Below are 26,093 nucleotides of genomic sequence, written 5' to 3'. Positions count from 1 at the left end.
GCTAATAGAATTGTGGCCACTTTCTTCTGGGGTTTGGAGGAACTAACTCCACCTCTGTCTCATGCTGATGAAAGCTTGACTAAGTTCTGTTCCCAGGTCAGGGACTGGTGGACACAGGTGCCACGTGCTGGGGGGCCTGTCCTGGGGGTCTGGAGATGCTCTGGTGGATCCCCGGTAGCCACTGTGACTGACGGTCAGGGTGGCGCCCGCAGAATTGTGTGCTTGCGTGACAGCCACTCAGGAGAGCCACGTGGGCTTGGGCTGGGGTGGGGGTGGAGTAATTACTACCCAGAGAAAGTATTTAAAGAAAATTACACACCTCCCACTCTTCAAAATATAGCTTTGCTTGACAACTGGTTTCCTGGCAACGCTTCCTACTGTATAATAAACGTAATAGTTTATTAGAACGTGTAAGTTTATTTGTGTGTTTACATGTGCATGGAGAATATAGAGATTAAATGATAAAGCAAGGAGGAGGAATTCACCTGCTATTCACATTCCCTCTGCTCCCTGGCAAAGTCATTTCCTCTAGAAGTGGAACTTTCTGGACGCAGACCCAGAGGGCATGGTGGGCTTAGACGTATCCTCTCTCACGTCTTCTCACCTGTGTATCAGTGGTTCCACCAGACAACTCTGCTTGACATGGTTGTCCCCCCACCAAGCCTCTTTTTTGGGGTCCCACCCTTGCTTCAGGGCTTGATGGGGGGCCCACCTTCCCCATGATGCACTTTTCTAGGTGACCCAGCCTTGGAGCTCTAGACACACTTACTGTCTACGTTACTCACTTGGCTACACACTCAAGAGGCATTTGTTAAGCATCCATCCCAGTTGGGTACTACATATTCAGCAGTTAACACACAGACAGGAAGCTCACGTGGTTGACGGACCCCAAGGGAGCTAGGTGCCAGGCGGGCTTAGTAGGTGCCTCGGGGGAAGGCCTCCCAGCCTGTCGTGGGCATCCAGCCAGGCTCCACAGAGGACACGATGCCCCTTTCCTGTAAGTCAGTATGTGTAACGTGTGGTTCCTGCCTCTCCAGCGAGATGGAGATCACAAGGTCCTGAGATTGAGGGGCGGAGTCCTGCCCTTCGATGGATCCATAGCTCCCTGCCCCCCATGCCCCCACAGCAGGAGCACTGGGTGGGCAGGCAGGTGGGGCAGCAGACAAGCTGTGCACAGACTTGCTCACTGACTGTGTGGACAAGGCTGAAGACCCCGGGGCTGGGGTCAGGAGGAGAGCGGGTGGGGCTCCTGGAAGAATCTGCCTGGCACAGAATTCTGGACAAGCATCTAGAACAGGAGGCACCAAATGGTGGACACTTGGGGCTCTTTCCAGAGAGAAGAGTGGAGAACAAGCAACCCAGAAAACGCCTACATTTAATCATTTTATACAAAAGTACCCTAAACACGGGCTATTAGGATGGGCAAATTTGGGCACGTGCCTTGTTGCTGAGGGGATGGCAGAGGTAAGGGAGAACTTGGGGGCACATTTCTCTGAAGATGGGACAGGTTTCCAAACATCAGACCCAGAGCGGTTCACCTCAGACCCTGAGGGGCTCACCTCAGACCCCGAGGGGTTCACCTCAGACCCCGAGGGGTTCACCTCAGACCCCCAAGGGGTTTGCCTCAGATCCACAAGGGGTTCGCCTCAAACCTGGAGGGGTTCATCTCAGACCCCCTGAGGGGTTCATCTCAGACCCCCTGAGGGGTTCACCTCAGACCCCCGTGTCTCCCAGATCCAACCCCAGCACATTGCCTGGCTAATCCCTTCAAACCGAGAAGACCTCAGAACATTTTGTTCCGTAACTGCTGAAGTCCTATTCTGAACCCCAAATGTCACAAAATTCCTTATTATAACTAATTCCTCAAAGTAGAGACTTGGCTTACCAAGAAAATGACTCTCATATTGCCCAAATATTGTAAGTCCATTAATTTGCCAGAATTTCCCTAAGACCTCTGCTCTAATATTTCTTTTAAAAATCCTGTGATTTTGGTATCCTTGTCTTGCAACTAGGCCATTTGTAGGTCAGATTCTACTATGTGTCATTGTTAAACTGAGAAAACGATCAAGAATATATATTTTTTTAAAACTCAAATTTTAGACTCTCTACTGGAGTGAAACAGGCTTTCCCCTGCGTACGAGGCTACTTCTGCCTGGCGGGAATTCGCTCCCCTGCTTCCCTTTGCTCCTGTGTTTCTCCTGCATCTCCTGCTCCACTTTAGCTGCCACCGTCAGACAGACAGGCGGTGAGGATGGAGTTCCCCCGCGTCTGCTCCACAGAGGCTGCTTGGGGTCGACCTCGGTGATTTGGTGGCATGTTCGGTCCATTCCCAGCTTTGCTATTCCCTCCACAGAGCCAGCATCAGACTGTAAGATGTGGATGACGCAGCTGCCATCTGACCCTGTAGGGTCACAATGTCTGGTGTGGGAGCCACGGGCCGTGTGTGGCTACTGTGCACGTGGCCAGTCCAAACTGGATGTGCGGCCAGTGTAAAGGGCACACTGGACCTTGAAGATTTAGTAGAAAAATTAATATAAATTAATATAACATTAATTTAAAGTATTAATTGCATCTTGAAATGATGTTTTAGATGCATTGGCTTAAATAAAAATATATTATGATTAATTTTACCTGCTTCTTTTTACTTTTTAACGTGGCTGCTGGAGAGTTTTAGAAAGGGCGGAAGTGGCTGGTATTGTGTTTCTGCTCAGTAGCTGTGCTGTGGACCCCTCCCCTGACCCCAGACAGAGTCACGAAGAAATAGTTTTGGAACCCTAGGCAGGACCTCATCACAGGATGCTGCCCGGGTCCCAGGCATGGGTCTTGACTCAGCCTCGCATGAGCCACTTGGCCACGCATGAGCTACACGGCCCCGTGCCCCTTGGCCACAATACCCTCTTTTGAACATGGATTTCCTGATGGTGTCAACCTACTGCGAATAAGCCTTTGGGGATGAACACAAAGCCTTCTCTCTGTGTTTCTGCTGCATCTTGAGTCGTAGCTGCTAGGGGAGGAGCCCTTCCTAGAGGGGCATCCAGGACAAGCAGGTGAGCCTTGTCTCAAAGCCAGGCAGAGTCTAGGGGTGTGGGGCCTCTGTGTTCCCTCTTCTCCAGGAGCATAGCCTACACCCTTGAGCACTGGACATAGAATGCCCTCTGTCTCCTGGGCCATCGCCCTGCGTGGAGGCTTTGGAACTATCAGAACACAAAGTGCTTTCTGAGCTTTGACTGTGAAACAGAACTTCGCTTTGAGTCAAGCCTAATGCTGTTCTGGGGCAGGACAACCCATCCATCGCTCCCTAAGAGATACCTGCCTCCCCTCCAGGGCAGGACAGTCCATCTGTCCTTCCCCAAGAGGTACCCACTGCCCCTCCAGATGCCAGAGGAGCAGTGAGATCTGTGTATTATGGAGAGAAAGGATTTGCTACATTCTCAAGCTCTTTCCTGTGACAGGACCTGGGCCTGGGAGACTTGAAAGTGAAAGTGAAATTGCTTGGTTGTGTCCAACTGTTTGTGTCCCCATGGACTGTAGCCCACCAGGCTCCTCCATCCGTGGAATTTTATAGGCAAGAGTACTGGGATGGGTTGCCATTTCCTTCTCCAGGGGTTCTTCCTGGCCCAGGGATCGAACCCGGGTCTCCCACATTGCAGGCAGATGCTTTACCATCTGAGCCACCAGGGATCTATTTTAGGGAGACTTGACTTCAGGCTTTTTATGTAAAGGAGGTCTCAGCTTGAGAGGAAGTGGAAGGAGACAAAGCCTGTGTTTTCCAGCCCCAGGGGAACAGGGGACAGAAGGTGGAAGAGGAGAGGGTCCCTCACCACTGACCCAGAGCCAAGCATTAGAAACCCCAGGATAGTCGTAGGGAGGCCGGGACACTGGGGCCGGAGATGTCTCTCCTGGCTGGGGCATGGGGTCTGTGGGTGCCTGGGGGCACCAGCCTTCAGCCTAGAGCTCTACCCAGGCAGGTGCAGGTAGTGATGGATGGCAGGAATGTGGGCTGGAGCCTGATTCCTGCGGCCCGTCCATGGGTTCAAAGAGCCTGAGGGCCAGAGAACAGAGTTCTCACTGAGCCTCTGTGTACTTCCGGGATCTTGCAGTCCTAACCCTGCTTGTCCACCCTGGAGAGGAGCTGGGCAGAGGGAAGAAGAGGGACTAAACATTCAGCCTTTCAGCCTCAGGGACTCGGGCTGCTCTGCTCAGCTGGACTAAAATCTAATGCTGTTTCTGCTCTTGCTGGAGCGCCCCAGGTGGCTCAGATGGTAAAGAATCCGCCTGCAGTGCATGAGACTCAGGTTCAATCCTTGGGTTGGGAAGGTCCCCTGGAGGAGTGCATGGCAACCCACTCCAGTATTCTTGCCTGGAGAATCTCATGGACAGAGGAGCCTGGCAGGCTACAGTCCATGGGGTCACACAGATTTGGACACGACTGAAGGGACTTAACATGCACGCATGCATGTGCCTGCTACGTGGCAGGTGAGGCTGGGAGAGTAAGATTAGATCGATTACAAAACATAATCGATGTTTTCTGGCTAGTGCAAGCTTTGTGAGAGTAAATTCCCATGCCCATCCTCACATCCGACACAACCAGGGGGACGGCCTGCTGCCAGTCGGGCACTCAGCTTGGCTCCATGCAAACCACAGTCTGGAAGCCCATGGAGTGTATTGGGGTTGCAGGAGCCCACATGGTGGGTGGTGACAGAGGTCTGAACGGAGTGATGCGGGGAGGGAGGGGAGTCTATAGAAGTGTCGAGATGCAGTGACAGCTGAGCTTCTTAATGGGAGCCCAGGTTTTGCAGGGGGCCAGGACACCATGATTCGGGTGGAGAAGGGCTCCACACAGAAGCCTCGACGTGTAAGGGGCAAGATGGGGGACACAGGCAGTGGGGCTGGGCACAGGCAGTGGGGGACGGGGCGAGGACGGCCCTGTGGAAGTCTCTGAGACAGCGCTGATGGAACCTGCATGCCCCCACCTCACCAAGTCCTGTAAACGTGGCCAAAAGCAGCAGAGAGCGGCGCGTGGCACTTACATCAACTGGACTTCATCTTACAAGGGAGGGAAGCACAGGCTCTCACAACCTCCCGGGCTGGTGCCGCCACGAACACTAAGTCACCAGACCCCGAGCCCCCGCTCAGTCGCCCCCTCGCTCGGCCCTGACCTGGGGCAGCCCCTGAGGCCCAGCAGGAGGGGAGCGTCCCACTCACCTGAACTTCGACTTGGAGATCCGGTGGCTGAAAGGGAAAGAGGAGACGTTAGCACACGGCACGTTTGCTTCGATTCTCAGACGCTCCCGGGTGACCACGCGGGCACTGGAAGGGGCAGCTTTAGGGAGAGAGCTCTGCAGTCAGCACCTCCTGGCGCTCGAGGGTTTGAAGCCAAAACACAGAGCCAGCCCAGCCCGCAAACCTACGAATCGAGCGTCTTCTAAGTGGAGACATGGTCCCCAGAGCTCAGCGCTGTGTCCTCAGACCATCAGCCGGGCTGGCCAAGTGCTGGGGCCTCTCTGAGGACTGTGGTGGAGGACAGGAGCCCCTGCTGCAGATACGGCCTTTGGCAGCTGAACGTCAGGAGGAAATGGGCCGGCTGAGACCCAGCGCCCTGAGAACAGAAGCCTGAGGGCTGAGCCTGGGCCTGAGGAAATGGCTGGACTCCTGGGCACAACCCCTGATGCTGATGGTTGTGTGAGGCCCTGAAGACCTGGGCCCTTGTGGGCAGTAGCACGGCGGCTGTGCAGGTGGCTGACTTGAGGGTCAGTGTGGGGGTGGGTCAGGAACCTTCCAGGAGGCCCTGAGGCCCGTGGGAGGGTAGCTGGGGCAGAGAGCATGCAGGCAGTTGAGACTGGTCAGTTGAAGGCTGAGTGTCAGGACGGCCCACGTGTCTGCTCGGGTCACGGGTTGGGGAACACAGACAGCCAGCCCAGTTCAGCACCAAGTGAGCTTTGCTGTGAAGCAAGGAAACAACCCCTCTTGTTATGTTTCATTAAAAAAAAACTAAACCAGAAGATGTGACAGGTGGCAGAACCATTGTGCGTGAGATAATTATATCTCCCGGGCCCGAGAACCTGAGCCAAGAGCCTTTACTGCTCCAAACCGCCAGCTAATAACTGATCCCACTGCAGATGCTGGCCGGGGCACAGGATCTAGTCACATGGCCCAGGGGCAGGGCTGGACCCCTGTTTAATGGGGAAGCAAAAGTCGTCCAGCTGCACTGGGCAGCAGTCAGTCAGGTGTCCCTCCTCCAGCCTGGCCTAGCTTGCTGTGCAGCTGACCCCTCACTGTGAACATGAGCTGGAGTGGGTGGCCGTCAGCCTGGCCATTCTGTCAAAGTGCCCGGAGATCCCAGGGGTCCTCTTGGGGGCCGTACAGTACAGACCACACGCTCTCCCTCTAAGGCTTTCTCTCAGGCCGATGGATCATAAGCAAAAGAGAGTTCTTAAAGGGCCCTGTCGGGGACAGCTGAGGTCAGAGTGTCCACGTCTCCCAAGGCAGTGACCCTGGGACTTGGGCAAGGGCAGACCAGGGCTCCTGTTGGAGGCGAGTCCCCAGGTAAGTGAGGCCACTGGTTGTGGCTCCTTCCTGGGAGTTCTGGAACATACTGAGGAGGAGGACGTGGATGGGACTTTCTCTCCCCCAGGGTCCCACGTCAGGACCTGACTAGATGCCACACTGAAGCCTAATTGCTGCTCTTGGGTCGTGAGCATCGTTCCACAGGCTTGCTGGGTCCATAGCTCTCACTCCCTTTAAGCACCAAATTAGTTGAGCCCCTCAGGTAAGAAGGGGGTCCTTGAGGGCAGGTGTCTGGAGACAAAGGAGAGCCTGGCTCTTGGGAAGCCAAAGATCTCACGCTCCCCATGCAGGAGGGTCAGTGTGCTTCATGGAGCCAGAGGGATCTGGTCTCTGCTGTCCTCAAGCCCTGGGCAGTGACCACTGGCTCTGGGTTTGGAGAACTGGCTATCTTGCTGGTAGGCAGGCGGGTGGGGCACCTGTGGGCACTGTGCCCACCCCTCACCCTGTTCTCTGGCAGTGCAGCTGCTACTGTCTTCTCATGGGCTTCAAGCCCTCAATCCCAGCGAGTCTGCAGACACTGGAGGCCCCAGAGCTCCAGACCCCGCTGGGCACCACCTGTTCAGATGGTGTTGGGCTCCCCTGGTCCCTGCTCTGCGAGGTTGATTCCCATCCCGTGTTTTATGTGGACTCCTGAAGAGCGGCAGGTGGAGAACAGAGGACTCGCACCTAAGACCATGCACAGCCCACTGAGTGGGCCTGAAGCCCAGCTGCCTCCTCTGTCCAGGCCTCCAGGACACACCTCCTTGGGGGCGGAAAGCAAGACACGCTCAGAACTCCCTCTGCTTCCTTCAGTTATTCAGTTTGTGTTTGTCATTCTTGGTCAAATATTTGAACTTCTTGGGAGCACCTTCCACAGTTAGCCTCTCGCCGTATTCGAGTCTGGAGCCCTGGACGCCTGCCTGCTGCTTTGTTTGGAACCCTCCTTTCCCGAATCCTCCTAATTTGCCTGATCATCAGTCGGAAGGACTGCTGGTCTTTCATGGGTGACACTTGTCTCCGTTGACCTCCTCGACTCTGTGCACAGCTGGTACAGCCAGAGGGCTGGGCCCAGACACCCTCCTCACAGAGCCTCGCCTCAAAGACTGGGGCTGGACTGGCTTCTCTGCATTTCTGGCCAGAGGCCCCTTCCCTCTGCTCTTCCCCAGAGCCTGATCAACCCCCGCTGGGTCCTCCCCATCACCTAGCCCCTACCCAGCCCTCAGGAGCTCTGGTGCTGGAGAAGACTCATGAGAGTCCCTTGGCCAGAAAGGAGATCCAACCAGTCAATGCTAAAGGAAATCAGTCCTGAATATTCATTGGAAGGACTGACGCTGAAGCTGAAGCTCCAATACTTTGGCCACCTGATGTGGAGAGATGACTCATTGGAAAAGACCCTGATGCTGGGAAAGATTGAGGGCAGGAGGAGAAGGGGACGACAGAGGATGAGATGGTGGTATGGCATCACTGACTCAATGGAGATGAGTTAGAGCAAGCTCTGGGAGTTGGTGATGGACAGGGAAGCCTGGCGTGCTGCAGCCCATGGGTTCGAGAAGAGTCGGACACGACTGAGCGACTGAACACCACCACCACCCCAGGCCAATGCCACAGCCGCCGGGCCCCGTGCCACATCCATGTCGCCCTCAGCATGACGCAGACTCTGGGCATGCTCGGCCAGCCTCACACGGGCCACTCTACTGTCTGTCCTCCGAGGGTCCCACTGCATAGACCCCACTCAAGGCTGACCTCACACTTTTGGCATCAGGCTCCCTGTGGCCTCCACTCGGCCCCGAGGTCTTGGCCTCATCCTGGGACCCCTCCCTGAGCCCATGTCTGGCTGCCGCTTGGCCCTGAGATCTCGGCCTCCTCTCGGGGCCTCTCCAGCCTTTCCCTCCCGCGCCGTCCCGCACCCCTGAGCTTATGCCTGTGGGGAGGTGCACATCGTTCCTGGTGTCAGAGTTGGAAGCTTGTTTCTGATTCTTCCTTCCGGCAGATCTGTGGACCTTGCCTGCCACCTGGGCTGGGGCCTGCAATTTAACACAGCACAGCCTGCTTCTCTCATGGCCACTCTCCCACGGAAGTTGCCTTCCGAACGCTTATCCCAAATCACAGTGACGCCCACTGTCACTTCTACACCAGGCTGTGAGTTCCAGGCGGGGTGGTGTCACCATGGTCTCAGGTCCTGTGTCCCCATGGCCTGGCACCGAGCGGGCATGCTGCCCAGATGGGGTACAAACGAAGGGCTCAGGCTGGACATCCTTCTCCAGTGGCCTCCGGGCCTGTGCTTCTGGTCTCCTGGCACCTCTCCATCTGTTTCACTTACTTGCTCTTTTACTTCTAAAAAAAGTGTCTGAACACTTCCCCGCCTTCAGCCCCGGCCTTCCGCCCTGGTTAGGAGCCTTGGTGTCAGTGCCATGTAGCCGCATCCTTCATTTCTAAACGGAGGCCTCTAGCTTGCGCCCCAGAGGGGAACCCCGGCTCCCACGCCTTGCAGCCCCACTGGTGACTTCAGCGTCCATATCTTTTCCGTCTTCAGACTCAACGGATGGCTCCCTCCTCTCATCCCCTCCCCTGCCTGTCTGCCCCCTCCCCACAAAACATCACCTTGTGGCCGCTTTCTGTCAGCCCCATCCCCTTGGAAGCATCTTCAGCCAGGCCTCTCATGACACAGAAATCCTCATCCTGCTACTCAGGCTGTGTGTTCTCAGCTTCAGAAAGGCTGGCCTCTCCCTGCTCATCTCACTTGGCTTCAGCCCCTGGTGTTAACGCCACGTCCCCACCAGGAACGCTGATGGTTTTCTCCCAGGGCTGTCTGAAGCCACTGGGGAAAGATGACAGTTTATGAAGGACACACTATAATCCTGGTGCTGGGGCCAGGCACTTTATCTGCACACAGTAGGAGCACTAACACAGGTGATTATGGGAACTGCTGTTCATTCCTGCCAAGTCCTGGAGGGTTGTATGGCACATCCTGAAGCTGCTAGCCCCCGCTGTGGGGACAGGCTTGTGGGCGCCAGTGCTCTGGTCTCCCCTGGCCTGTCACTTGGGCCCAGAGCCAGAGGGTAGAGTGCTCGTCACCATTCCTCCATCCCTTTGGGGACCTGCCATTCACCTTCTCAACCATGGCAGGCCAGGCCCATGTCCATAATCCTGACAGCTTGTTTGTGTGGTTCTAAAAGGAGGGAAGAGGGGAGGGCTCACCCTGCTGCTTTGAACGTAATTAGCCCCATATTTTAACAACAGCTTGACAATAACTGCTTCCCCACATCGCTGGGACTCAGCAGCACAGATTCCCTGGTGCTGCTGTAGCGGGGAGTGATGGCAAGACCCGTGCACCCTGGAAACCGTCTGTTCCTGCTCCCTACTTGCTCAAAGGCTGGCCCGGCTCAGATGAGAGGCACCCACAAGGGGACCGCCTCGCGAGGGCCGGGATCACCCAGATACAAAGGCATTTCAGGGGCAGAGGTCAATGAGGATGCCGTTCCCACAACGGAGCGACTCAGACACTCAGCCGATGTGGGGCTGGTCCTCCTCCAAGCCCTCTGTCTGCTGTTCCTTTTAGTTTCCAGGGTGAGTCTTACATCCCTGGAAACAGGGGCAAGCAGCTCCTACTTCCAAAAGGGATGGACCACCCTCAGGGTCAGCCTGACCCCGGATGGAACCCAGCTTACAGTTTGTGGACTCTGCTTTTTGAGACTCTGAGAACGGAACCCAGCAGTGTGCTTATTTTTAGCAGTTAAGCCATTTTCCTTTCATTTCTTGCTGGGGGACATCTCCTAGGGCCTGTTGGTGTCCATTTTTAGGACGGAGCTTAGAGGTGATGGTGACCGTCCGTGTGTGCTGTCCCTCCACACACCTGGCCCAGCCCCGGACCCAAGTCTGCTCAGGAAGCCGGGGGCTGGGGCTCATGTTCGGGGAGGTGGCCACTTGCCTGGCTGGCACTGGTGAACTTTCATAGCTGAGTCTGCATGACAGACAACCGTGCTCCCTTCCCCGGGTGGAAGCCGTAAGTAAGACCACTTCTCCCAGAGTGTTTTTTTTGCCAGTTTGCCTATCTCCTGGGTCACATTTATCAGAAATGAAAGGGTGCTTAGCAGGACCCAGGGACCCTCACAAAGCTGATCTGGAGAAATGGGTTGCGGGGCTGGGAAGAAACAGACTTCAAGGCCCCCGCAACACATGTATGCCCCCACTCCCAAAGAGACACACACTCTGTTTCCCTGATGGGATGGAAAGGGGCTCAAAATCCAAAGTCAAACTCCTGGGAAGTGCAGAGCAACCCCCAGCCAGGGCCATGCTCACTCCCTCCCGGGACCACGGGCCCCATTCCCGAGACTACTCACGCCAGCCTGGCCCCGCAGCTCTCTCCCTCGATGTCCCCTCCAGCCACGTTTTCGGTGTTGACAGACTCGGTCTCACTGGTGGGCATGCTCACTGCAGGGTCGTGGAGGGAAGGAGAGAGGGGTTAGTCTGCAGCCCGGTCGGGAGGGGAGCCCTGGCCGTGCCTGGCAGGTCTGCGGTCCTGACTGACACACCTGCTGCCTGTCTATGGTGGCCCTTGCTGCCCAGGACACCCCAAGTGGGACGGTGGGAGGAGGCCCCCGAGGATGCCCCGCTCAGTCCCTCCTCTACCATCAACTCCATGCCCTTGGACAAGCTGCTTCTCCTTTCCCTTTTGCATCCATTCCTCCATATAAAAAGAAGAGCTCTCACGATGATATTTTATTTTTCTTCTTTCCAGCTCTATTCTAAGGGGCTTCGTCCCCACATTTAGGGTCCAGCCTGTCCGTGGAAAGGGTGTCTTTGCCAAGGGTGTGGCTCCTCGATGGATCAGAGGAGGATCTGGCCCTCGGCCTGAGTCCTGGTCACTGGGTTGATTCCATCCAGGACGGAGCCTGAAACAGAGCTCGAGGGGTGTAGCCGCGTCCAGTGCTGTGTTCAGGACTCAGGTCAGCCCTGCATACGTGGGAATGAGAGGCCTCCATGTTGGACCCAGCAAACTAAGGTGAGACGTGGCCTGAAGACACACGCAGGGACACCATCTCCCCACAGTATCTCAGTGGGCTGGCCCAGGACACAGTCTGTCCGCCTCCATGATGGCCGACCCGCCCAGTCTGTCTCCAGGCTCCCCTGAGGTGGTGGCGCTGGATTTCCAGGGCGACCGGGCCCTTCTAGCTTGGAGCCCAGGTCAGTGGCTTAGAAGAGACTCCTTTCATTGTTGTTGTTCGGTCGCTCAGTCGTGTCCAACTCTTTGCGTCCCCGTGGACTGCAACACACCAGGCTTCCCTGTCCTTCACTGCCTCTAGGAGTTTCCTCAAACTCATGTCCGTTGAGTCAGTGATGCCATCCAACCATCTCATCCTCTTTCTTCTATTACTATTTTTTATTCCAAATAAAAGTATATCCCCAAAGAATTCCTCTCGTTCTTTTCCAGCTTCTCTGACCCTTCTAACATGCCACACACAGCGTCCTTATCTTCCCCATCCTTGTTATCTAGCACGGCCGCCACATCCTTGGTCCTGGCTCAGCTCTGCTTGCAGCGGGGCACCCTCATCCAGGGCAGGTCAGGAGCCCCAGTGGCCCCAGAACCCGCACTGGTTGGGGTGGGGCATCTGGAGATGTGGAACAAGGACCAGTACCCAGGGGTCTGCCGCCAGAACGGAGCATGCCATCCGGATAAGTCTCCTGGTTGGGTGGGGGATGTTGCTGGATGTGGCTTTTCCTTGGTTTCTTTCCTTTTGAATGAAGTCAAGGGGAGGTGAGAGAGACTCATTCCCAGAACGCGAAGACACAACTGGGAAGCCGGCGACTCCGTAAGCCTGACTGTCCTGTATCCACCCTTGAGTCCTTTTCCACAAACTCGGGTGGAAACAAATCCAGACGTCATTGCAAGGGAGTCGCCCAGTCTTCTCGTCACAGGACAGGGAGGTGAGGCCCAGGGGAGGGCCAGGAGCTGGCTCACACAGTGGTTAGGGGCTTGGGCTGGAGCACAGGGGTCTCGGCCCCCGCGCTGTGCTCAGTTTGATGGCCCCGGGCTACACACCGGACGAGATGGGGTTCCAACAGCCAGGCAGGCTCTGGGGCATCACAGAATGTGGGGTGCAGTCACCTGGTGCTGCTGGATCTCACTGTCTACAGCTGCACTGAGAGTACCTATAACCTTGGCCGGCAATCTTCAAAGGAAAGGCCCTCTCAGGGGTCAGCTGCTGCGGTTGTCATGGTCACTGACTTTATAGGCTGGAAGGGACAGTGGTGGATTTGGGTGGGACAGGCCACCCTCCCTCTGCACGCACATGCACACACACACACACACGCACACACACATGCACGCACACACACACACACACACACACCCAGGAGAAGCAGGCTCCTGCCGTGCCCTGTGGGCACCAGCACGGTTACTGGCATGCGGTGTGGGGTACGTCACCACAGGTTTCTGGGGGCGATTAGACCAAGCCACCAAGAAACTCTCCTTCCTTCTGATCAAGCAGGCACACCAGGTGCCTCCTTTCACAGATAAGACATCAGAGTCAAAAACCAGGAATAAGACATGGGCAGAGCTCAGGTCAGCCATGGGGAAAGAAAGAAATGGGACTCGGCATCCACGCGGGACGTCGGGCTCATTTCCGAAAATAAAACTGAAGAAATGCTAAAAAGCAATAAACCAAAACATGTAAGAACACTTAACAAAACAGGACCCAAACTCCAGATCACATGAACTAACTACACAGGACCACGGATCCTGGGGAGAAGGAAGGACTCCCACAGAAGAGTCGTCTGCACCGGCAGATGGGGTGACTTTGAAGAGAGGGCTTCCCAGGCAGGACCACCTCATCTCTGCTTGTTAGTGGGAATCCTGAAGACTAGACCATGAGAAGAAATGGATCAGGGTTCTTTTCAGCATATGTAAAGGAGAAATGGACTTATTTTCACAATACAAAGCTTAAAACAACTTTGATGGACCTGGAGGACATTACGCTTGGTGAAATAAGTCAGAGAAAGACAAACACTATATGTTAGCACTTATACATGGGATTTAAAAAATAAATGAATGGACATAACAAGGAGATCAAACCAGTCAATCCTAAAGGAAATCGTCCTGAATATTCACTGGAAGGACTGATGCTGAAGCTGAAGCTCTAGTACTTTGGCCACCTGATGCGAAGAACTCACTCATTGGAAAAGACTCTGATGCTGGGAAAAATTGAAGGCAGGAGGAGAAGGGGACGCCAGAGGATGAGATGGTTTGATGGCATCACCGACTCGATGAACATGAGTTTGAGCAAGCTCTGGGAGTTGGTCATGGACAGGGAAGCCTGGCATGCTGCAGTCCATGGGGTCACAAAAAGTCAGACATGACTGAGTGACTGAACTGAACTGAACAAGGGCTAGGGAGTAAGGGACTTCCCAGGTGATAGTTAGTGGTAAAGGACCTGCCTCCAGTGTAGGAAATGTCAGAGACGGGGGTTTGATCCCTGGGTTGGGGAGATCCCTTGGAGGAAGGCATGGCAACCCACTCCAGTATTCTTGTCTGGAGACTCCCATGGACAGAGGAGTCTGGTGGGCTACAGTTCATTGGGTCACACAGAGTTGGACATGACTGAAGTGATTCAGCACGTACACATGGACTCTTTTTCAGGTCTTAAAGGTACTGGTTGTGCAATTACAGCAGCTGGTGTCTGGGGGTTTCAGGGCTGCTCCCCTGGGCTGGTGTCTTAGGGTTTGTCCTTCAGCTGCTCCTCTGCCCAGGACCCGGGAGGCTGACCTTTGCAGACAGCTCGAAGGACAGTGCCAGCAGAGCCTGTTTGGGGCTGTCACCCCTGGTGCCTGCATCTTTGTGAGCCCGCTCTTAAACTGCCCTGTTGTCAAATCTGTTTGTTGTCAGGACCTGACCCACATGCCTCTGGGTGCGGGCCGGGTAAGCGGTGTGAACCCAGTGATGGGGGGAGATTTGCTGTCCAGATGAGAGTGGGTGGAGCAGGGGACACTGGCCTGAGTCCAGGGCCTTCCTGGCTCTGTCAGGCAGCATCCAGGGCAACTGCACTCCAGTGACCCTGCAGGCTGACCTTCTCGGAGGCACCAGGGAGCCAGGGCATCACTGGGGGCATGGCTTGAGCCCCAGGCAGGACAGGACGGACATCCTGGGTGGGGTTACTGCCCCAGGACCCTCTTGGGGTGGAGGGAACCATGTCACATTTCATTTGGCTTCCTTTTCTCCTGCAGGAAAAGTAACTCGAGAGTTATCCCTCACTTCTTCTCTGCAGCTGGGGAGGTCCAGCCTATGGCCACACATGGTCAGAGGCTGTGGGGTATAGGAGCCTCCTCCCAGTCTCTGCCTAGCTCAGGCTCCTGGGAACCTCCCTGGCATTGCACTGTGGGTCTAGGAATCACCAGCGCTACCCTAGCCTTGGCCAGGCCACGGGACCGTTCCAACTAGGTTACATGATAATCTGTGGCTCATGGTCTTCATCTCTTACAAGAATAAATTGATCAGAGGCTGAGCTGACAGTCTCTTCCAAGGCAAAGAAAGAGACGAGGCAGGAGAGGAAAAGCAGATTGCAGACAAAAGAGCGAAGGGTTGGGGAGAGAGAAGGTAAGTGGTGCCAGCTGTGGGGCCCGTCTGGGTGGAAGGTCACGCCGCCCCCAGTGCCTCCTCGGCAGTGTCCTGAGTGCCCGGGCCCCGCAGGGCTACCTCCCCAGAAGCAGTTAAGACCGGGCTCATTCTAAGCCATCAGAAAGTAAATACAAAACAGGATTAAATATTGAGAAGCCAAACAAAGTGGCCTTATTAAAAAGGCACAGTGTAAGCACGACATGCTGTCGCAATAATTATTATTACTGCCATAAACCGGAGGAGGCCGAAACGCCCGCCCTTGGTCTGCAGCCGCCATCCGGAGGAGAAAACCAGGTCGCTGGGCTCCCAGCAGGCCATAAACACCTGGCACTCTCAAGCAGAAAATCTCTCCCCACAGTCACGGTGCCACTGCGGCGGCCACCTCAGTTAGGACGGGGCGGGGGGACCGTGCAGCTAGAGGGCTGCACTTGGGCACCCACTTCTCTTCCCACCCGGCCCCACCGTCCTGAGGGATGAAGGGGCTGTGTTGGGCATCCTCAGGCCCTGGGGATGCTGGGCAAACAGGAGGGGCTAGACACCCCCCTCGCCCCCAGCCCCTGAGGGACACAGCTCACTGCCACTCTCGGGGGTGAGAGAGGTGGTAATGGGGACCCTTCTGTGCAGGATGCCTCTGGAAATCAGCTGTTTTAGGCATAAAGCTGCTTTTAGGTTAGAGATGATGTTCTAGATTCCAAGGCCAGGCTCAGCAGAGGGTCACCCGTGTGGAGTGATACGTGAGGGACAGAGAATGGCTGTGTCCCCCCAGTCCCTCTCCAGCCCAGCCCCAGCCCAGCTGGACGGTGTCCACCATGTCATTCTTCCATTTTAGGGCCTTGGATTCTCTTGGGACAGACGATAGTAAGGCCAGGATCATAACAGCTCTACAGCAGGGTCATGATAACAGCTAGGTCTTCCATCACCTGCTACCTGCCAGCGACGCACCAGACCTAACTCAAGCCTCAGAACAACTCGATGAGAGAGTATATGGCCCCATTACACGCTCCCATTTCATAGATCAGGAAACTGAGGCTGAGAGAATGAAGCAGCTTATCCAAAGTGAGCAGAGCAGCTCGTGAGATCTGGGATTTGAACCCCAGCCTGTGTCAAGCCAAGTCTGCCATCATGTACATCAGACAAGTTCTTCCCGATCAGGAGAGAAGAGGAGGCCTGTGGACGTGCTAGGGTCACTGGGAGAAGGAGAAGGCGGGTAGAGAGTATGGGTGGGGGTCCCGGGAGAAGTCAGGTACTATGCAACCTTGCCCAGGGTGCCGCTGGGCCGGAGCCTGGGCCCTGGAGCCAGTGGCTTGTATTTGGACCCTGGTTCTGCACTTTGGGGGCTTCCCTTGTAACTCAGCTGGTAAAGAGTCAGCCTGAAATGCGGGAGACCTGGGTTCGATCCCTGGGTTGGGAAGATCCCCTGGAGAAGGGAAAGGCTACCCACTCCAGTATTCTGGCCTGGAGAATTCCATGGACTGTATAGTCCATGGGGTCACAAAGAGTCGGACATGGCTGAGTGACTTTCACTCACTCACTTTGCATTTTGGATCTCTGAGACCTGGGGTCTGTTACGTCCCTCCTCTGTGGCTTGGTTTCCCTGCCAAGGCCTACATGTGTTGCAGGGCTAGAAAGGCAGAGCAGCCCTTCCTTTGACAGTGGAGACCAGTGAGGTACAGAGGGGGCCAGTGACTCGCCCAAGGTCACACAGCTAATTAGAGCTGGAGGTCTGGCCCCTTTTCTACCAGCCAGCACTGCCACCTTTTCTTGCCTGCACTTTACTCACATCACAGAGGGGCCAAAAGCCCACCTCAGTCATCCTGACCAAGCCCAGGCTTGCCCTGGCTCCCTCCTGAAGGTCCAGGCCTCACACTTGTGCCCTGCATGTGCTGTCCACGGGGGCCTGCAGAGCTCAGGGTGTGCTTTGTCTCTCTCTCTTTCTTCTTGGTCTCCACCTGCTTCCCTATTTTCTGCTGCTCGTGATAACTTTGGCCTGAGTCAGATTCCCCAGGGCGGCCCTACGGGGGTCCAGCAAAATCCTGAAGGTCATGGGCACCCACGATGGGGCTGTCCTAACAAGAGCAGGGCTTCCTCATGAGGCTTCAGCCTCGCCTCCCCCTCAGCAGGAGAGCAGATTTCAGCCTTGAACTGCAGGCATTTATGCGAAGTGAGTCATTTTAGCTCCCAAACCCGTGGTGCCTCAAGCCCCATAACTCCCTGAATGAACCTGCGATCAGCGGTCAGCACATCCGTCAGCCACCCCCTCCCCGCCCCTCCACGTCCTCCCCTTTAATTGATCATGCGGCTCTCCCTGCGGGTGCTTGTCAGGTTCTTCTGCATCCTGGTTCTCTCGATGCTTTAATCATCCACATCTTTCTCAGCAAGACTGCTCCAGAACCTGCTCTAGAATGCGTTCTAGACCGGAGGCCTTGCTCCCCTCTTGCACTGGTCAGGCCCCGTCAGGACCACATCCACGGGGGCTGCCAGAGGTCGAGTTCAGGGACAGGGAAGGGCTGAGCCCACATTCTGTGCAGACCCTGGGATGGTTTAGTGCAGATAAGGTGGTTAGGGGACATAGTCTCTGTCTCCAGACTTGCGACATCTATTTCTGGGGCTGCCCGAAATGATCCTCTTGGGAAAATGATCTGAACCTCAGTTTTTTCATCTAAAAAGAAAACTGAGACAATATGGGGCTTTCCTGGTGGCTCAGTGGTAAAGAATCTGCCAGCCAGTGCAGGAGACAAGGGTTTGAGCCCCGGTTTGGGAAGACCCCACACACCAAGGAGCAACTAAGCCCGTGCAGCACAACTATTGAGCCTGTGTGCCACAACTGCTGAAGCCCACGTGCCCCAGAGCCCATGCTTTGCAACAAGGGAAGCCTCCGCAGTGAGAAGCTGGTGCACTGCAATGAGGAGCAGCCCTTACTTGCTGCAACGAGAGAAAAGTCTGCAGAGCAACAAAGACCCAGCATGGCCAAAAATCAATCAATTTGAAAAAAAAAAAAGAGAGACCATAATACGGATCTTGGAGGGTTAAATGAGGATTCAAGGTAACACGGGTTAGAGTAATACTTCTCTGTGTGCGCATATTGCCCAGACACCAGATGGACTTATTGGGGATGAAAAAGCAAAAATGCAGGCCCAAGAGAAGGACCTCAGGACCAGCTGCTGTGATCTGAACGGTCACCTGGAGTCTGAGGACTGGTTGGTGATGGTGGACGTGTTCTCAGCCGCTCCCCTAGGAGGGCTGCAGACACCACGTTCCCTTTGGGGCCCTGGTTGTCAAGGTGGTCAGACTTTCATGAATATTCATGATATCCCTACTGTGCAAGAACAGTCACCTATTCTGACAGGGTCTCTGCCCTGGAAATGCTTAACAGCTTGTGAGAAGACACTTTGTAAAATCCTTGAACTGTTATTACACGCATGAAAAAAAAAGATTCAAGCAGGACTCAAGAAAAGAGCTTTGCTCTTCTCCTTTGGAGCCCCCTTAATTCTCCTTTTTAACCTTCAACTGCAGGGTCCGCCAGAGACTGGGTTCTATTCTCCCAACCTGCTCTCTGCCGTGCCAGAGAGGCTGTGAGCACACCTGACTGCCTGGTGGTCCACTGAACCCTACTCTGGACACTTCTGTTGGGTCAGGATGACATCACACAGGCCGTGGACCCTTCAGGATGGCCCTGCTACAGAGAGAGGTCTGTGGCTCATTCGGAAAGAATTTCTGCTTCTATGAAGCAGGGAGACTAGTAGAGTGATACGGGGCCTCGGTTCCAGTTTGCTTTTAAATAGATTTGGGGCTAAACATATTTTTTAATAGGCAACAATTGAGTTAGTCTAATGAGAAATGTCATCCCCTACCGCTGCCAGAGAAGCAAGCTGCTTCCATTAGAAGTAATGCTTCCTGGACAGATTAAGGCATGGAAAATCATCTTGGGTCGTCAACAATTCCCTCCAGTTTCACTGATCTGATTAGACTTAGCAACGGAAAGAGGAATTTACAAATTAGAAGCCGTTCTCTATTTATTACCAAAATGGCTGCTTTCCACTCCGCCCAGGAGACGCAGCTGAGATCTCATTAAGTCTCTGCTTGTGATAACATTTAGTCCATAAATCTCCATCTCTACCAGTGAATGAAATGAGCGTTATGCCCAAGACCACACGATGGATGAAATCAAACCTCTGCCCCTTGGAAGGGAGTTGACCTTTTCAAGCCTTAAATGTATTCAGCTTTCCAGTCCTAAAGAAACAGCTGGGAACTTGCTCTGGGTCCTCTCTTAACCCTTTCTCAACTGCCCCTGTAGACAGCTAGCTGGCCTCACGGAGAGAGAAATAAAATAAAGATATTTCTGGCACTTCTCTGAATGTATTTGAAGAAGAAAGGGAAGAACCGGTTGGTACATGAAGAAAAACATCGAGGAGTAGTCTGTTCTCTTGCAGAAGTCAGACAGAAGTGTTGAAGACAAGACACGGAAGATGACAAATTAATTGGTGTGTCTGCTTCATTCTGTGGCCTCTGCGGGCCAGATATCTGGTCCTGTCTGGTTTTAGCCTGACACAGTGACAAGGCGGGTCCGGGTCACCTGTTCCCAATGGTGGACTTTCACAGATTTCCAGGCCTCCCACCCCTTTTCCATATTCACTGTTGGTTGATCCGCCAGGCTGTATGACAATTCTGGGGATGTGAACCTCCCCTCTCACTCCAGTTGCACAGCCCAGCAGGAGGAAGATGGATAAACAGGTACAACAGGTCATGTAGATCAGTGTCACCAGGCAGGCATGGAGCAGGCATCTGGGGTCAAAAAGGCAGGGCAAGGAGAGGAGGGGGAAGGGTGGAAGGGGAGGGGTGCCCAAGGAGGGCTCAGAGCGGGGTGGTTCCTAAGGAAGATGGTGGAGCTGGGCTCTGCAGGTGAGGGGGGACAGAGGATACCAGGCTCCAGGAAGGTCTTTGGAAGAATCAGCTTGCTTCCAGGGTTCAGGGGACTCCTACGGGAGACCCAGAGCAAGTTCCAGGAGTCTGAAATCAACTGAAGTCCTCTGGGGTCTGATGGACTGGAGGTTTCTCTAAACTCCCAGGGCTAAAGCTGACATGTGTCAGCTTCGAACAACAGAAACCACACCCGATCCTGAAACGGGTCTTTGCAGCTGTCTGATCTGACTCCCCACTTTTACAGACAAGGAAACCGAGAGGGGAGAACTGCCCATCGGCCGGTGGGCAGGGCCTGGGAGTCTGGAGACCTGTGGTTCTCAGCTCCTGTTCAGTGTACAACACAGCACACCGCCGCACTGTGCAGACCATAAGCTCCAGCCTCCAGTCGGGTGAGGGCCGGCTGTGTGCACATTTCTGATCTAATCAAGGGACGACATAATACACGGATAGAATCCAGTAAGGGATTAGTGGAAGCTGCAACGAATGGAAAAGGTTTTAGACCACCTAAGGGGCTCAAGAAGAAGCTCTACAAGTCTAACTGAAGCCTGGTGCCCTCTTGGCGAAAACCTCGGATACTCCGCCTGATGGTCAGTGACGGACCAGATCAGCTGCCCAATCACTGCAGAACGGCGGAGGGAGCCGAGGGCAAGAGGGCCAGGACCCTCGCTGCTGGCCACACCAAGAAGATGTGCCCCTGCTCCCAGGTGGAAGCCCGATCTTTCTGTGTCTGCTGGGGCACAGCAAGCGACCCATCAAGCTTCTCATTGTAGCTGGAGCCAGTATTGAATATCAGCAAATACAATAAAACTGTAATTCTGAATGTTCTTGTTGAGAAAGGGTCCTCAGTTTCTTCTTGCCTGTGTATATGGTGTGGGGACATGTGTGCATATCCATGCGCCTGGTGTGTGTGTTTACCCCTGGTGTGTGTGTGTGTGTGTGTGTGTGTACATGCTGTTATTTTCAGAGAATTTTGTTGACACAGTGATTGACCTGATGCTGGATATCGTTATCCTATCTCATGAGTCACTGACATGAGATGTAAGAGTTGACCGGCTGATTTGAAGCTTGGAATTCAGAAGGTAAACAAAGGCTTTCCCCCTTAAAACTGGCCTGTCAAGCATATAATTAGGGCTTTTCACCTCATCAGCCAGCTGTTGAGAGCAGATCTATTATCTCATCCCCAAGTAGAGGCACAGACAAGTTTCTGTGCAGCTGGAATCAGTGCTTACCAGCTTCTGGCCCGCGTTTTTGTTTTCTCTTGACCTCTAACCTTGGGGGGTTTGTGTGCCTGCACCAGGCACATTCTGAAGCCCCCTGAGCACGACTTTGGGTCTGTGTGTCAAAACCGACATTATGCTTAGCAAGTCAGTTTTAGAATATGAATTTAGTGACCATCAATGGCTCCTGTGACTAGATATTTAAAAATATCTTTATTTTTTGTTAAAAACCCCTAACACTGAAGAACCTTATGAAAACTGAAATGTATATCTTTTGAGAGGATAAACCTTTCATCAAAGCTCTGTCCAGTGAAAGTCCCCTGCAGACCTCTTTGCTGGGAGTGAGTTCAGTCAGTTGGATGAACTCACATGAATCACATCTAAATTACAAAGGATGTATACTTTTATGAATCTCAGTGAGCGGCTTTCTTTCTTGTCCTGCTACCACCCGGGATGTTGTTGGAAACAGGACAGTCTACTGTCCCTCGCCTCCCTTGATGACCTTCACGGAACACTGTCCTCTTGGGGCCGTACACTCGATGGGGCCCCGTTCCCAGACTGGGCCCGACAGCAGAGCAGCCAGATTGCTCCCTCTCGCGTGGACTGCCCTTGGAGAAACCCCTGCCCCTGTCCTTGTTCTGACCAGATTCCTGAGTGTGGTTCTGCACATGAATGACATGGGCCCCCAGGACCCACCCAGGGGAATCGTTCCCAGCAGCCTGGAAGGATCCATGAAACAGCCTCACTGCATGGCCCAGGGATCGGATGCTGGTGCTCACCGTGGGGCTCAGTTTGTGCCTGACGCCTTGTCTCACCAGCCGGGTGAGCCATTCCCCTACAACCCCAAGGCACTGTTCAGTTCAGTTTAGTCGCTCAGTCGTGTCCGACTCCTTGGGACCCCATGAATTGCAGCACGCCAGGCCTCCCTGTCCATTACCATCTAGAACGAGCTAAAGGCGACGGGCTGGAGAGGCATCTGCTCTCCCCGCGGGGTGTAGGGTTAGGATGGCTTCTAAGACGGTCACTTAGGGGCCAGAGTAAGAAGGGAGTTGAGGAGAAAAACTTTCGCTAGTGTCCCTCTGGCCGTCTGACCAGAACTCTGTCTCGGCATTTCAGGTGTGTGGCAGCCGTGAGAATGAGTACGTCCAAGGAACACACCATTTGCATTCATCAAAATGTAAAAAAGCTCAAATAATGATGCCTGTGCCTTGGACACGTGTACAGTGTGGACCAGTGATGTTCAGATCCCTGCTTTTGAGCCCCACTGGGCCCTTCTGAGGGCAGCCTCTGCTCTTGGAAGCCCTCCAATCTCTGTGTTTCAACAATACACGATCCAGACTTGGCAGGGCGGGTGGAAGCCACGTGGCTCTGCTGCTGCATGGGGACTGCAAAGGGGCTCCTGGGAGCAGAGCTGAATACACGGAATATATATTTAATCTGCTTGTCTTTGTGGAAACTCAGTCGTTTGGTTCCACGGTCTGTCCGTCTTTTCCACACTCATCGCACAAATGTCTGTCTTCGAGGGCTGGGGCTGCATTTAAATGGTCTGAACAGCATGAAAGAGAGATTCCCACACGCACAAATAATTAATCCATGCATTTTTGATCTTGAGGAGGAGAAAGAAAGAAGAGAAGGATTCCTGTTCCATGAGGGCTGTGTCCCCAGGGCCTGAAGCAGCATGTGGCGCAGCTGCTGCTGCTGCTGCTAAGTTGCTTCAGTCATGTCCGACGCTTTGCGACCCCATGGACGGCAGCCCACCAGGCTCCCCCATCCTTGGGATTCTCCAGGCAAGAACACTGGAGTGGGTTGCCACTTCCTTCTTCAATGCATGAAACTGAAAAGTGAAACTGAAGTTGCTCAGTCATGTCCGACTCTTTGCGACCCCATGGACTTCAGCCCACCAGGCTCCTCCACCCATGGGATTTTCCAGGCAAGAGTACTGGAGTGGGTTGCCATTGCCTTCTCCAGTGTGTGGTACAGAGTGGACCTTTAATCGGGAAATGGATGGATGGGTGGGAGGGAGGATGAATGAACTCAGAATATTGTAACGTATTTTTTATATAATTTACTGGCCACCTTATCGACTCTGATTACTTAGAGAAACACCTCAAACAATGCACTTTCTCTCTGTTCCCTTCCCTAACCCTGCTCTTTCTATGACTTCGGTGGTGTCTGCAGCTTTTCCTCCACAAATGTATACCTGGGCTCCTTGTGGGTGTGCTCAGCTACTGTGCAATGGCGTATCACGAGCAGTTTCCTGCCTGGGGTCATGGCTGTATCACCATAGCTGGACACCTGGCATCTCCTAAGTGCCGCTGGGGTTCCTGGCTGGGGCGAAGGCAGAAGTGGCCAGAGCCATTGGTCAAGAGTGACAATATCTTTCACCCTTTTCCTGAAAAGACTATTTAGTCTTTGAGCTGAAGACTGGCAGATACGCTGTACTGTAATCTTTTAGCAATTTCAAAGGCACGTTTCAGCTACTTTGATGGAAACATATAGCAGTGTCTCTCCCCTTGTATTTGCTTCAAAGGGCAAACTACGAAGTTCTGAAGATCAGAATATAGTTTCTGGGCAGGGGCCTGCCTTTTCTTCAAATCCATTAGGTGGCCAGCTCCTTAACACCTCAGTCTCGTCCACTCTGCTCTTGATTGGACTTTCCTGAAGCCCACACCTCTGGATGAACCTTCTGGCTCCACCCCCAAGCATCTCATGTTCAGTTCCTCACGCGTTTCTATTTCACCCTTTGGCTTGCTTTTTAAGACGCTCATTCCCTGGCGCCCCAACCCCTGGACTGCCCCACAACCATCTCCACAATGGAAGCAGGCAGGCCCTGTACTGTCCTCCTCCTGGGACAAGGCTGAAGACAGAAGCAGACCCAGGCCCCGAGAAAAGAGCCTGGGGAAGGCCAGCAGCTTCCAGGCTGAGCTCATCTGTATTTGGGCTCAAGAGGGTCCTGAGAGAGACTCTGTTCACAAGGGTAGGCGGTTCATCGTGTGCTCCCCAAAGCTCGGTAAGAAATGGGGGTGGGGGGCTTGTGCACTCGATCTGCTCCAGCAGCAGAGCCTCCCCCATCTGGGCAGGACAGGGAGCAGCATCCCCGTCCTTGGAGGAGAGGGGATCACCGCGTCTCTGTGGATAGCCACACAGTGCTGGGTGGGCCACGGACACACATGTCCCTGTGAACATGCAAGAAACCTGTTCCTGCCATCCGTCGAGAACTGAGCACCGCCCTGACCAGGGAGCAGACTGGGGTCCAGAGACGACTCCTGTGCTTGGCGGCAGGGGTGCCCTCAGCTCCCAGGCCAGCTCACTCATTCACACATCACTCGGCACCATGGACCACCCCCTTGTCCACGATCCGTCAGCAAGATTCTGCTGGGCATCTTCCCAGGAAGACCCTTGGCCGTGTCGCCGCTTCCTGTTCTAATCCATCCCAGGCCTTGTCTTCCAGCCTGCTGAACTCCTAGCAGAGCGTGAAGCCCTCCTTGGGCTGTTGAATCATGTTGTTACCAGCCCCTGGCAGGGCACTTTCTAATTCTGTATGTGTCCCTTGAGCAGAGGCACCAGAAAGGGCATCGTTGGAGGATGTGTTCCACCTACGTCTGAGGTGAGGGAAGGCGGGCCGCTCTCTGCTCACAGCCATGTCCTCTGCCCTCTCCCTCCACCCGCGCCTCCTCCCGGATTGCCACCGAGAGCTTAGGCACCAACGAGCAGGAACAGCTGGAAACCAGCCAGGAAGCGTGAGCGCAACCAGCACAATGTACGCCATGCACATGGCCAGGGTATCCACACACCGTGTCAGAACACACGTGCACACATGCGTCCTGTGCCTTCCTGGCCTCCGTAAGGATACAGTGATGGACACCCTGCCTCCCCATCGGTCCCCAGAGCCCAGCGGGTCTCCCTTCTCTCTCTTGGCCCCCAAGCCCCTTTGGTTCCCCGCCCTTACCTGCCTGACCCACGCAGCAAGCTGTTTAACCTTATGGATTCCTTGGCCAGAAACGACCTTATTCAAATGTGTGAAACATGAGGGAAGGATACCCACAGGAGGAAAGCATGGTTGGGGTCAGAGAGACAGAGGTCAGAGGAGACATAGGGCAGTTAGGGCCACGTTCACCCCACAACCCAGGTACTGGGGGCTGAACAGAGCACAGAGCCCCACTCTGGAGCCACCAGATCTGAGGAGGCGTCAGGAGCCTGCATTTCCAGCAAGTGCCCCAGTGATGCTGGTGCTGCCAGTCCAGGGCCCACATTTCAGAACCACTGGGCGTGTCCCATGAACCTGGATTTCCATGATTCATTATCTCCTCAACACTTGCAAGTCAATACCATCCATCACTCATTACCATCCTAGCAAAAGCCTGGCCAGTAAGCCGCCATGGGAAACCCCAGAGAGAGGGACTGGGCTCCATTTCTAAAACCTGATGCTGTTCTGCCAAAGCCCTCAGGGTTTCTTCAACCTTCCTGTTTAGCACCTCCCTGGAGCTTTGAATCGAACCTCCTTGAGAGAAACCTTTGGCTCTTTTCCCTGAGAGAGCACAGTGGTGCTTGGAAAGGGACAGGGCCACGCTTTCCAGGTGGTGGAGGTGGAGATGGTCCCTTTTGAACAAGCCCAGAGCAGGATGCCCACCCCTCCGCCCAGGGAGCCGGGCTGGGAGGAGGACGTTGGATTGAAAACAAAGAACCCCATCGAGCAAAGTGTCTCCGGACCAGAGGCTCCAGCAGGACTGGGAGGCTCTGCTGCACATGTGGGACTGACTTCTGAGAGCCGAGAAGGATGCATCCGCGAGGCAGGGGTG

The 26,093-nt window shown here is 54.4% G+C and overlaps 1 protein-coding gene across 1 annotated transcript in view; it reads right to left on the bottom strand.

Annotated features, from left to right (window-relative positions):
- Positions 1-26,093, bottom strand: part of CACNA1C (calcium voltage-gated channel subunit alpha1 C) — a 386,005-nt gene that overhangs the window by 76,919 nt on the left and 282,993 nt on the right. Inside the window, exons 10-11 of the mRNA XM_052641427.1 lie at positions 10,887-10,977; positions 5,206-5,232 (exon numbers count right to left, since the gene is read on the bottom strand). Coding sequence (XP_052497387.1) covers positions 5,206-5,232; positions 10,887-10,977 — 118 coding nt within the window. The remainder of the gene's footprint in view (positions 1-5,205; positions 5,233-10,886; positions 10,978-26,093) is intronic.

This window comes from Budorcas taxicolor, chromosome 5 (assembly GCF_023091745.1).
Source record: "Budorcas taxicolor isolate Tak-1 chromosome 5, Takin1.1, whole genome shotgun sequence".
NCBI classification, from domain to species: Eukaryota; Metazoa; Chordata; class Mammalia; order Artiodactyla; family Bovidae; genus Budorcas; species Budorcas taxicolor.
The sequence above is the reverse complement of the archived record's forward strand: the minus strand, read 5'-3'. Positions and strand labels throughout refer to the sequence as shown.